This window comes from Lytechinus variegatus, chromosome 3, assembly GCF_018143015.1.
Source record: "Lytechinus variegatus isolate NC3 chromosome 3, Lvar_3.0, whole genome shotgun sequence".
In the NCBI taxonomy this organism is placed as follows: Eukaryota; Metazoa; Echinodermata; class Echinoidea; order Temnopleuroida; family Toxopneustidae; genus Lytechinus; species Lytechinus variegatus.
Genome location: NC_054742.1, coordinates 3,889,081 through 3,902,386, shown reverse-complemented (window position 1 = coordinate 3,902,386; position 13,306 = coordinate 3,889,081). Strand labels below are relative to the sequence as shown.

The 13,306-nt window shown below is 33.1% G+C and overlaps 3 protein-coding genes across 3 annotated transcripts in view; 2 read left to right on the top strand and 1 right to left on the bottom strand.

Moving 5' to 3' along the window:
• The window catches only part of LOC121410015 (protein artemis-like), a 61,903-nt gene that overhangs the window by 9,266 nt on the left and 39,331 nt on the right, over window positions 1-13,306 (bottom strand). The window lies entirely within an intron of this gene.
• Window positions 562-4,391, top strand: LOC121410017 (chondroadherin-like). The gene has a single exon (XM_041601831.1). It carries the CDS (start codon window positions 1,126-1,128, stop codon window positions 2,515-2,517), a length of 1,392 nt encoding a protein of 463 aa, XP_041457765.1. The 5' UTR covers window positions 562-1,125; the 3' UTR covers window positions 2,518-4,391.
• On the top strand, window positions 9,005-11,123 carry LOC121410016 (leucine-rich repeat transmembrane neuronal protein 4-like). The gene has a single exon (XM_041601830.1). It carries the CDS (start codon window positions 9,223-9,225, stop codon window positions 10,783-10,785), a length of 1,563 nt encoding a protein of 520 aa, XP_041457764.1. The 5' UTR covers window positions 9,005-9,222; the 3' UTR covers window positions 10,786-11,123.

The following is a 13,306-nucleotide window of genomic DNA, read 5'->3' as shown; positions in this document are numbered from 1 at the left end:
ATTGTCTTCAAAATAAACACATCTATTTTTTTTCTTAATTGGCAGTGCATGACAGTATCTATGCTAATAAAAGCTACTGTACTGATAGCTTGTGACAGGTGGCTCTAGTAGTAATTTACAAAAAGAATTTGATGAACACGATTTTCAATTACTGCAAGGTGACCTCCTCTCCCCCCAAAAAAATCACTATGATCTCTCTTTCTCTTTCTTTCAAACCAACAATCATCACCCCTTCAAAAAAAGTATTGAGCAGACAAAATACTGAATATCCCCCCCCCCCCCGATAAAAAAAAATTATAGGACATCAGATGAATGTTTTCTTGAATAATTAATGCAAACTAATCTTCCAACATACATGTAAGTTAGACCAGCTCTTAACATGGCCTAGTGATGTTTTAATTCATAGGATCATCAGATTTGAGGTGTTCACACCAAAATGAATGTTTTCTTGAATAATTAATGCAAACTAATCTTCCAACCTACATGTAAGTTAGACCAGCTCTTAACATGGTCTAATGTCATTTTAATTCATAGGATCATCAGATTTGAGGTGTTCACACCAAAATGAATGTTATCTCAGGGACTTTCCTTTCAAATCCTGTGTAAATTATTTTTGTCATCAAATTGATTGGAATAACTTGCTAACTCGGAAACTAGGAAGTATATTTTGCAAAAGGGATATTTTAACAGGCATACCAAACAACAAACAATAGAGCAAACAATAGAACTGGACCATGTAATTAGTTTAGTAGATCCTTGTATCCTTGGAGAGAGAATAAATATAGTCAAGGTATCAAGGTTATTACATCATGTCTATTTCCTCATCTCTCTCTCCCTCTCACGCACACACACATGAAAACACAGAGGTTTCCAAATCAGTGACTTATTAATTCATATGAAATTAATAATAGATTTGTTGATATATGGATGAAGCATTTCTATTGTGGCATTGTTCACCTGTGATTCCATGGAGCTTAGTGGGCTAAAGCTGCATTCTTATTTGGTTTTCTACCAAAGAAAGTGTATTTTACTAGACTTGGTCTCAAAATTTTGTTACACAGTGATAATAGTCATTTTGATCCACATCTTCTTATTTGAACGAATCAACAGAAACAAGGTCTTAAGATGTATCAAGGAATTACTGTTTTGTACTACATTGTTGGACTTGCCTATCTGATGTTCAATGGCATCATGGCACTATCAGATCAAGAAGAACCAGATACTTCACAAAACTGCATTTATAATGGAATTCCACAGTCTTTACCTACAAATTGCGAAACACTGACCATTCAAAATGAGAACTTGGGAGTTTTGACTTCAACTACGTTTATGAATTTAAATGTAAGTCATATACAGACACTCATCATTTCTGATACAGGAATAACTGAAATTAGAAGAGATGCCATGTTATACTTCCCTATGCTAAAACAATTGGATGCATCAGAAAACTCCATAACAAGGATAGACTCTGCTGTTTTTGAATCTCTACCTGAACTAACTAACCTATACCTTCAAGGCAATAGAATTGACAACATTTCAAAAACAGCCTTTCAAGGACTGGAGAACTTGAAAATTTTGCGCCTTGATAACAATCAACTAGCAACTGTTGATTCATCTTTTTCTGATCTCATCAATCTACAAACATTAAATCTCACCTTTAATTACATCACAGAGATTTCTTCAGACACCTTTGATGGAATAACCAAATTGCATGACCTCTTTCTCGCATACAACCGACTGAGTGAGATCCCAGAAGCTTTACGAGACAGTCGCATACAGAAGTTGTACAAATTGAATCTCAGAAGCAACCAACTAAACATCCCATTAACATCTTCTGATCTCCATCATGACTACTTAGAAGAGCTGTACTTGACAAACAATGATATACCTGAGCTCTCTGATGATGTCTTTAAGTATCTTAGGAGGCTACAAGTACTGCACCTTGACTACAATCGTCTGACCAACTTCAATGCTTGGCTTGTACATCATCCACAAGGACTACAGGAGATCAAACTGGACCACAATCCTTGGAACTGTAACTGTACTAATACCGAGGTATGGGAGCAACTGGGTCAGCAGGCAAACCTACATATCATGGAACAAAACTCCACTTTCTGTGCCATGCCTTCTTCTAAGAGAGATGAGGTAATCTTCTATTTTCATAAATTTTGTGAAAGTTCACCTCTTTTATCAGATGCTGCCCTCAAAGGTATAATTGCAGCTTCTGCTGTCATCTTCACAGCTCTTATTACAACAATCTGTATCTGTTGCTGTAAAAATAAATGTCAACACAAGATGAAACATCCAGAATCATCTGAATCTCCAGAGAGGCAAGACAATGAGCCAAATCATGAATATTGTGTTGATATTCCTAATCCAGTCAGACCAAAGATGATGATCCCTGTTGGTAATGGAAGACCTGAAAGACATTCTCCTCTCTATGATCATCCTTATCATCAACCAGATGTCACAATTACAGATAACTACTTGATTCCAATGGGTGTCAAGACTAAATAATTATTTGAAATGGACAGTGTTTTTAGTTTATTTTTTTATTCGTGTTAAAGGTTAGTAGAGTCAAAATAATTAATGAGAAAAATAAAGAAGAAAAATTGTACACTTAGTATTTCTATTTTAGTTGATAACTAGTATTCATTTACCATTTGTCAGTAATATATTTGAAAAACAGCATTGTCTATAAAACATGCTTGAACCTTTTACAATGTAGCTGCTTTTGTTTACATAGAAATATGTATTTGCAGAAATTAATGTGATTGTCACATTGTATAAGCTTTTTCATTTAACTTAACAAAATTTGTATTAGTAAGCCTACCATATCATTAACCATGGTATTATAATGAACTAGGAGGGATTAAGAACTTTTAATATACAAACTGGTCCATACATGACTAGTAACTTCACATGAAAACTTTAGGTAATCACTAAGGTTATCACTAAGATAACTTTCAAATTCCAAAGAAATGCAACTGTGATAGTTCATACTCCTCAGAAATATGATGAAAAAAAAATTAGAAAATGAAGTTAGAAATGAAGTGCAATTTCTTTCATACAAAACTTCTTGTAAAACATCCAAATGGTCTGGACTCAAGATTTCTATTTCAAGCAAGTTTTCTTTTCTTCCTTTTAAATATATCCACATCATGTAAATACTTTTTTGTCAGACAGTGTCAGCAGGTGCATAAGACAAAGGGGCTCTTTTTTCAGAAAATATCCCCTCCCCTTTATAATGAATTCTGGATCTACCCATGGATGTCAGACAACATCATCATTGAACATGTCCAAAATTCAATATGTCTAGCACTGTCTGACAATCTACATGCATAGATCAGCTGGAGAACTAAAATCTAAAAAGAAGAGAATCTAAAAAGTCCATAGTGTAATGTCAATTGGCCGCATTTCTTAAGTTGGGTATGCAAAAAGGGTGGCAGATGAAAAATTTTCCACCCGGTGCCAAGGATTAATTGTTAATTGAAGCTAAAACTATAGGCTAAATATATTACTATAAATTAGATCACTACAATATCAGAAACAAAAAATATAGCACATTAAGTTTGAAGTAACAAGGGTGGCGGAGCCGGTGGATGCGGTGAATGATAGAACGTTAATTAAACTTCATTAACAGCTTTATGGTATGTAATATGACTGTGAGCCTCATATTTCTAGGCAGTTTAAAAGCAGGGAACAACTAAATGTTATAAAATAAAATACATGTGTATGTCAGCTCTGATTTGCAACCTATCAATTAGTGAACTGTAGAAATTTGGTTAATTATCTAATTTGTAATCTTAATTTTAGTACAAATGTTGTGTACCGTTGCCACAAACATTTCTACCTATGATGTAGTCATTTTGGGACAGGCATTTTGGGGGTAAAAATATGAAATTGATATTGTTAACTAATTAGTGTAACTAATATGCATACAGTAACAGATAATTATTCAATTTTTGTTACATATTGAAATATTGATGTTACAAGATTAAAACTGCATAATACTAGAGTGATCCAATGTTGCCTTAAATTTTGACACCATTTTATGTGCAGCAGGTCAAATTTGAGAAAAACACATTTCAAAATTCAATTTACATTGACATCTGTGTATTAGTCATTTTAAGGAAAAATAAAGGTTATTTGATACTTCAAACTTTTTACAGAATATTAATACCTATTATAATTTTTTGGACCATTTTTACTCTGTTCAAGAAATTGGACCACCTTATGACATGCGACCATTTCTCAGTTGGTATGCTCATGGACCCTGGTATGCTAGATGGCAGCATGTGTAATGCAACCATTTCTTAGTTGGTATGCTCATGGACGCTGGTATGCTAGATGGCAGTATGTTTAATGGGTTTTAGTGCTGAAATGAAGAGGCCATTTGAAATAGTTCGGTGCAGAATAACAATTGTATTGAATTATTCATTGAATAAAGGTAGTCATATTTGAAGGCATTCGTATCATTACTATTACAGCATGATACAACTGCCAATATATACAATACAATGTAATATGATGTAATGTTGTCAGTGTTCCTGATTCAGCCTATCAAGTTTACTTGACCAACCAATCCTCACATTACATTGCTCTATTGTTAGCTGATTCAATATTTTAACATAAAGCCTAGTTGTATCACAAGTGTCAGTAATAAGCAAAATATGCAAATCACTGAACAAACTCATTGTGGGTATTCTGTAGTAAGATGAAGTAATTAAAAATAGTTTTGTTTTTTATTCTCAGCAGTATGATTGAAATTTGAAAAAGTGTCAATTCATCAAGTAATTTCCCTCTCCCTAGCCATCAAAAGATATGTATTGTAATGATTATGAATTAAAATCAGTAGAATGTATTTTATTAAATGAGGTGTTGAAAAAAAAGCAAAATGTGAAATTTCTAATCGAAATATTGACAATGAAATTAGAGGTATGTACATGTATCAGTATGAAAGAAAATCAATATATAATTCTGAGAATAACACTGAGGAGAAAATAAGAAAAGGCTGAGAGATAAGAAAAAGTGAATATAAAGTAAGAAAAATATAAAAGAATAAGCATGGTGAGACAGGAAACATTAGTAGGCAAAAACATTCAAATGTTGATATTGACAAAAAAAGCTTGAGGAAAGAGACATGAAATATTTGAAGGCTTTGATAATTTAAGATCAATAATGAAGATCAAGAATATCAGAAAGAGAATCCCCTTTATAGGGAGCGAAACAGGGAAAATGAACGAAGAGAAACAGAGATTACTGATGGAAAGGGAAAGAAGAGGAAGAAGGATAAGGGAAAGGGAGGAGAGAGGAAGATCAGAGAGTGAGATCAATTTCATTAAGAGTGAAGTTTGACAAAATTCAAAGAGATATTAATCCTATAGCCTGTAGATTTGTTTAAAGAGGCACTGTATAATATATCTTTACAAGGATGGTGCAGTACCAAAGGGAGGGGGGGGGGGGTCAAAAATCATGTAGTGAGATTGTGAAATGTGAGTGAAATACAAATTAAATTCAATTTCATTTTCAACAGAAAATACAATAAAAAATCATACATATATTTATAATTAGATACAATAATATATTTATAATATATGAACATAACTTGAGTATTGTCTGATTCTAATGAAATGTTGACCTATGGTCATGAAATTCAATTGACTAAGTACTCATCATTTATTAGATCAATACATATTCAAGGTAGAAGACAAAAAAGTAACTCTACACAGAGGCAGCACCACAGGGGAAAAATGCATTCACATTTTGATATTTCAAGAAGTGAAACAAATCAACAAAAATAAATACAAGATGATTCGCTAACCATGAATGTCATCTGATTCCATGATCAATAAAATGTGCAATATGATCTTGTGACCCCTAGATGACCTTTGACCTTATCATCCCCAACAATATCCTACACAAGGATCATCTGTACCAAATGTAAACACAACTGATACAGAAATAAATGACAACAAATTGAATAAAAACTGGACCTTTGACCCTATCATCCCCAACAATATCCTAAGGATCATTTGTACCAAATGTAAACACAACTGATACAGAAATAAATGACATCAAATTGAATAAAGACTGGACCTTTGACCCTATCATCCCCAACAATATCCTAAGGATCATTTGTACCAAATGTAAACACAACTGATACAGAAATAAATGACAACAAATTGAATAAAGACTGGACCTTTGACCCTATCATCCCCAACAATATCCTAAGGATCATTTGTACTAAATGTAAACACAACTGATACAGAAATAAATGACAACAAATTGAATAAAGACTGGACCTTTGACCCTATCATCCCCAACAATATCCTAAGGATCATTTGTACCAAGTGTAACCACAACTGATACAGAAATAAATGACAACAAATTGAATAGACAGGACCTTTGACCCTATCATCCCCAACAATATCCTAAGGATCATTTGTAACAAGTGTAAACACAACTGATACAGAAATAAATGACAACAAATTGAATAAAAACTGGACCTTTGACCCTATCATCCCCAACAATATCCTAAGGATCATTTGTACCAAATGTAAACACAACTGATACAGAAATAAATGACAACAAATTGAATAAAGACTAGACCTTTGACCCTATCATCCCCAACAATATCCTAAGGATCATTTGTACCAAATGTAAACACAACTGATACAGAAATAAATGACAACAAATTGAATAAAAACTGGACCTTTGACCCTATCATCCCCAACAATATCCTAAGGATCATTTGTACCAAATGTAAACACAACTGATACAGAAATAAATGACAACAAATTGAATAAAGACTGGACCTTTGACCCTATCATCCCCAACAATATCCTAAGGATCATTTGTACCAAATGTAAACACAACTGATACAGAAATAAATGACAACAAATTGAATAAAGACTGGACCTTTGACCCTATCATCCCCAACAATATCCTAAGGATCATTTGTACTAAATGTAAACACAACTGATACAGAAATAAATGACAACAAATTGAATAAAGACTGGACCTTTGACCCTATCATCCCCAACAATATCCTAAGGATCATTTGTACCAAATGTAAACACAACTGATACAGAAATAAATGACAACAAATTGAATAAAAACTGGATCTTCCCTATCATCCCCAACAATATCCTAAGGATCATTTGTAACAAGTGTAAACACAACTGATACAGAAATAAATGACAACAAATTGAATAAAGACTGGACCTTTGACCCTATCATCCCCAACAATATCCTAAGGATCATTTGTACCAAGTGTAAACACAACTGATACAGAAATAAATGACAACAAATTGAATAAAGACTGGACCTTTGACCCTATCATCCCCAACAATATCCTAAACACAACTGATACAGAAATAAATGACAACAAATTGAATAAAAACTGGACCTTTGACCCTATCATCCTCAACAATATCCTAAGGATCATTTGTACCAAATGTAAACACAATTGATGCACAAATAAAGATATGACACAAAGTTGAATAAAAACTTAAAAAGGATGAACATGACCTCATATCATTTGACCCCTAGAAGACTTTTGACCCTATCACCTTCATGGACTAACACATGGTATTACCCAAGGATCGTATTTACCAAGTGTGAATATTATTGATGCATAAGTAAAGAAATGAGAGCAAGTTGAACAAACTTTAAAAAGGGATGGACATGGACTCATATCATTTTAATTTATGGCCCTTAGATGACATTTGATTTGACCCCATAATCATAATGGACACACATGTGGTATTTCCCAAGGATTATATGTGTTAAGTGTGAACATATTCAATGCAGATATGATAAAATGAGAGCAAGTCGAACAGAAATTTTAACATTTTTGTAACAGACCAACAGGAAAACATCTATGCCAAATTTCATTCAGACGAGACAAATAGGGAGAAGAAAATAGAAGAACTGAAGAGAAAGTATCAAGACAAGATATCTATAATATATTTGATTAAGTATTTAAAACATACAGGAGATGGGAGAGTTTGCAATTTACCCCAAATTCTTACCTCTTGTCTTATGAATGGCATTCAATAAAAGGACCTGATAAACCCTCATCAAATGCTACATGATGTATAAACTTGCATACATAAACACTAGACTGCCAACAATTCCGGGGGGGGGGGGGGGGGGGGGGTAGGAGTCAAATGTATTGTTGTACACACGCGTGACCAAATTATTTCCAAACACCCCTAAACAAGTTTTTCTCTGTGTGCAAAATAACCCCGTAAACAAGTTTTTCGTGGAATCCATTTACACATTTTGGCCCCTAAACAAGTTGTCGCCAGAATATGAACACGCAGGGAAAAAGCTTGGGAAAAATACATACCCTGAACATGTTTTGTTAGTCTTTTAAAAAAGGCTTTGGGAAAGAAACATACCCTAAATATGTTTGACCCGCGATTGACCATTGACAAGTCTTTCAAACCATCCCTTTTTTGAAAATCAGTGTTTTTCATACCGTTAATGAGTGCATGCACAGCCCGCGTTCAAAACTGAAAAAAAAAAACCCACCCATTTAAACAAGTTTTTGGGGTCACGCATGTGTACAGCAATATATTTGACTGGCCCCCGGGCAACAATTATGCTAGAAATTAATATCAAACTGTTATTTGTGTTCATTTTGAAATTTTGTGACTAGAATCTGACTAATAATTACTGAACTGCCCTCCCTTTCCTGTAAGTTCACCTACATAAAAGTTTGGAAATTTTATCAAAGCAAAGAACAAACATCAGATTGGATTTATGTAGAAATACTAAAATAGACTAAATTGACCTGATAACTTGGAAGCCAGGAAAAGCTCCTTCCTGATTATACTCAGTTTTTCTGTCGTATTGTTTAGGAGACCAGCTTATCTAATATCCTGGAAATAGATCATGCTTTGGTTTGTTGTATATGAGAGTACCGTACATCCTTTACGTTCATCCTCTACCTATCTCTTTTTTTCTCTCACTCTCTATCTTTAGTTACCTAAAACCATTTTGCGCAGGACACATTTTTATATAAAAGGAAAGACGAAAGCTGAATTTGGTCAGTTGTTATTACCAGACCAATCAACTTACCGTAGACTGATATTCACTGATCTCTATGAAGCATTTGATCTGATCTCCACTCCAGCATTCATGTCAGTTATCAAACTTTAGATACTGAGAAAAATAGTTATTTCTAGCTCCTATTACCTCTATCTCACCAACATGTACCCAAAAAGATATTTAGCATGGCAAGATTTCTTGCAAATAGCCTTGCTAGTGCTCTCTTTAGTGGTGTTTGGTGAAGCTGTGACAATGACAACAAGTGCTACTCCACGCTGCATCTATAATGACATTCCTGAAGATCTTTCTCAAGAATGTACAACATTAACTATTCAAGGTGGAAATCTGGGTGTTTTGTCAAAAGCGTCTTTCATCAGCTTAAATGAAAGTATGAATGTCCGGAAATTGGTGATATCTGATAATCAGATAACTGAAATTGAAAGAAATGCCCTGCAAAATTTTCCATTCCTGGAACATCTTGATGCTTCTGGCAATTTAATAGGGAACCTTGACCAAGCTGTGTTTGAATCTCTGCCAGAATTATCAATCCTCTACCTTCAAGGCAACAGAATTAGCAACATTTCAAACAGTGCTTTTCAAGGCTTAGACAACTTGAAAGTTTTACGCCTTGATGACAATCGACTAGAAAATATTGGAACATTCTTTGTAGATGTTCCTAGTTTGGATGTATTAAATCTCACATTAAACCGCATTGCAGAAATCAGTTCTAATGCCTTTGATGGAATGACCAAACTTCATTACCTATATTTAGGATACAATCGCTTAATGGAGATGCCAGAAGCTTTCACAGAAGATAGACTGAAGAAGCTACATGTGTTAAACATGAGAAGTAACCTGATAAAGGTTTCTTTTAATTCATCATACCTGCACTATGACTACTTAGAAGAGCTGTACTTGACCAACAATGATATACCTGAACTCTCTGATGATGTCTTTAAGTATCTTAGGAGGCTACAAGTACTGCACCTTGACTACAATCGTCTGACCAACTTCAATGCTTGGCTGGTACATCATCCACAAGGACTCCAAGAGATCAAACTGGATAACAACCCATGGGATTGCATATGCAACAACACAGAGGTATGGTCACTTCTTAAAAACCAGAGAAACCTGACAATCATTGAACAAGAATCTACCTTTTGCGCCACTCCAAGTACCAGAAGGAGGGAGGTTACTTTTGATTTTATGGAAACTTGTGAAAGCAAACCTGTTTTATCAACAACTGCAGTAAACATCATAATCATTTCCTCTGCAATCCTTGTAACATTTAGTTTAATGTCTGTCTGTATGTTCTACATTCGAAGAAAGTGCCATCAAAAGAAAAAGATGAGAGTAAATCCTGTATCTCCTCAAACTAGTATGACAACAACAGACAGTCAGGTTGAACTTCCAAATCATGAATACTTGTGTCATGCAATCAGTCCAAAACCTCTGTCACCAAGCATCACAAATGGACCAACAAAACCCATTAATCTTGTAGCTGGTGATGGCTCAACGCTTCGATCTCATATCTATGATAAGCCAGAATTCAAGGAAGCATTATGCCGTGATCCATCTTTATATATTAATAACAAGATTGTTAAGATGAATCTTCAGAGATGTAGGATAGACCAAACAAGAAGCAAGGATGTAGAAGAGGATTTAGATTCTGACACTGATTATTACTTGGTTCCTATCGAATTGACACCTGACAAAATGAAATGACAATTACTATGAACATGCCATTAAGGGTTTGAAGCTCACATTTCTTGTGTATTTATCATTGTAAATAATAATATTGTATATTTTGTAACCTGTAAATATGGTTCAAATAATTTTGTTTAAGTTAAACTTACTGATAATTTGCATATTTTATTCAATCTTGATTCTCCTGCTTATTTGGAACAAACAGACTAAAACAATTAACTAGTGTGGTGATGTTCCTAACTATTTTCAATGCTGCACAAAGGAAACCACAATTGAAGAAAATGTTTTGTCCCAATTTGGGTAATTATTGTTCATATGTAAGTCAAGTCAGCAGGCAAAGAAACACAAGAGCACCAGTTAATCTAGGCTTTGCCCCCCCCAAAAAAAACAACTAATTACTCTTCTTAACAAGTGTAATTCATTTTTCAATGAAGTATTAACATTTAAAAATTGAACTTGTTGATTTGTAAAAAAACTAAATCCACATGTCAGCATAATATAGGCAAGAGTACAGTTATGTAGAATTTACTTGTACCTGCTTTAATCCGAAGGGGTGTGCTCAATGAATGGGGCTTCATAGCACTTCAAATATATTGATAAAATCAACAGAATTCTAGATTACGATCACTTTCTGAATACAAGATATGTTAAAATGCCACAGACAAGTTACAAAAATATGGGAAATGCTCTGTCATGGTATCTCTTCTCAGTTCTCATACAAGGTAGCATTTATGTATATCAGGAGAGCAAAGGTTTGTTCATTACTGTAGCTAAAACAATTTTTACAAAAGCAGATAACAATTGATACATATACTACATCTAATTAATGATATTTCATCAAATAGATATTTCATAAATATTTACTGCAAGCTCAGTGCATTCCAATTACATTTTTTTTTTATAGATTATTTAGAGATATTGCATATGTGATTTGAGAGATTCCAGTCTCAAAATGAGAATTATTTTCAAATACTTAAATCTTGTTAATAACCTGTAAATATTACATGAGACTAATTGTTGAAAATTTGTACCTTTATCAATCTTTTCATTGTTCATAAATGCTACCATTGGTTCTAAGGCCTATTCAATTCCAGTAACAAGTGAATTTGAATACAAAGAGAAAAAAAATGCTGAACTTTTATCAAAATCAATGAAAAATAAGAAAATTATAATAATTTTGTTCCCAATAATTTCACAAATAATTAATATGCAAAACAGGTGGTTTGCAAACCAGGGGAACAGATCATGCCACCAACTCAATACTTCCTTCACATGTTAAAATATGAAATACTAATATTTCAATTAAAGAAATATATGATTTGAATTAATTCATCAATCAAGATGAAGGATTGCTTTGTAAATAAACTCTCGTGATTAAATCAAAAGCTTCCTCATTGTCAAATCTAAAAGATTGAAAAATTCTATATTAATATTAAAGTACAAAAGAAAAAGGGAGTGTGTGACATCTGCTCTCTAATTTGTACATCACCCTAATTGTTCATATATTATTGAAAATAATCTTATTTTACAACAAATTTTCATGAAATTTTCAGTGTTATGATTTACTCAATAGCCTTGCTGTTTGAATTGACTTTACCTTGATGACTAATATTAAAGTAACATAAATGACGTAAAATGAAATTACATTTGAGTTTGGAAATATTGTACATTTGTGAATAGCATTGAAATAAACTATTAAAAAAAACAAATTTCGTCAAATAAAATGCTTTATATCAACTACATTTTATAAACATAGAGAAAATCAAAATTGATTGAGAGAAAGTGATTGAGATAAGAGATGGAAAAGAACATGAAACTTTAAGGGGAAGTTCACCCTGACAAAAAATTTATTGTAAAAATAGCTGAAAAAAAATATTTTAAAGGGGAAGTTCACCCTGAAGAAAACTTTGTTGTAAAAATAGCAGAAAAAATAGTAAAAAATCTTGGTGAAAGTTTGATGAAATTTCGTTAAAGAGTAAGATAGTTATTAGAATTCAAAGTTTTGGATTTGTGACGTCATAAACGAGCAGCTGCCCCATGGGTTATGTAATATTAAGTGCATGAATTTCAAATTTTGTATGGTTCCTGATGACTTAATTTTGTTTTCTATTCATGATCGGGTGTGAAATGATTTGTCTATTGATATACAAAAGGTACAGTGAAAACCATTTTAAATTTTCTGAGAAAATGACATTTCATTGATTTTTTACCATTCGCTATATAAGATTGCTGCTCCCATATGACGTCACAAATCAAATAATTGAAATTCTAATAACTTTTTAATTATTTGATGAATTGTTCTCAAACCTTCGGCAATATTTTCTATTATTTTTCTGCTATTATTCCAATAAAATTTTTGTCAGGGTGAACTTCCCCTTTAAGAATATTGCTGAAGGCTTGAGGAAAATCCATCAAAAAATAAAAAAGTTAGAATTTTAATCATTTGATTTGTACATATCGTATGGTAAAAAATCAATGAAATGTCATTTTCTCAGAAAATTGAAAGTGGTTTTTACTGTATATCAATAGACAAATCATT

Bases quoted from the DNA above. Each gene is read 5' to 3' on its own strand.
- LOC121410017 (XM_041601831.1), top strand. From the start codon at position 1,126: ATGTATCAAGGAATTACTGTTTTGTACTACATTGTTGGACTTGCCTAT.
- LOC121410016 (XM_041601830.1), top strand. From the start codon at position 9,223: ATGTACCCAAAAAGATATTTAGCATGGCAAGATTTCTTGCAAATAGCC.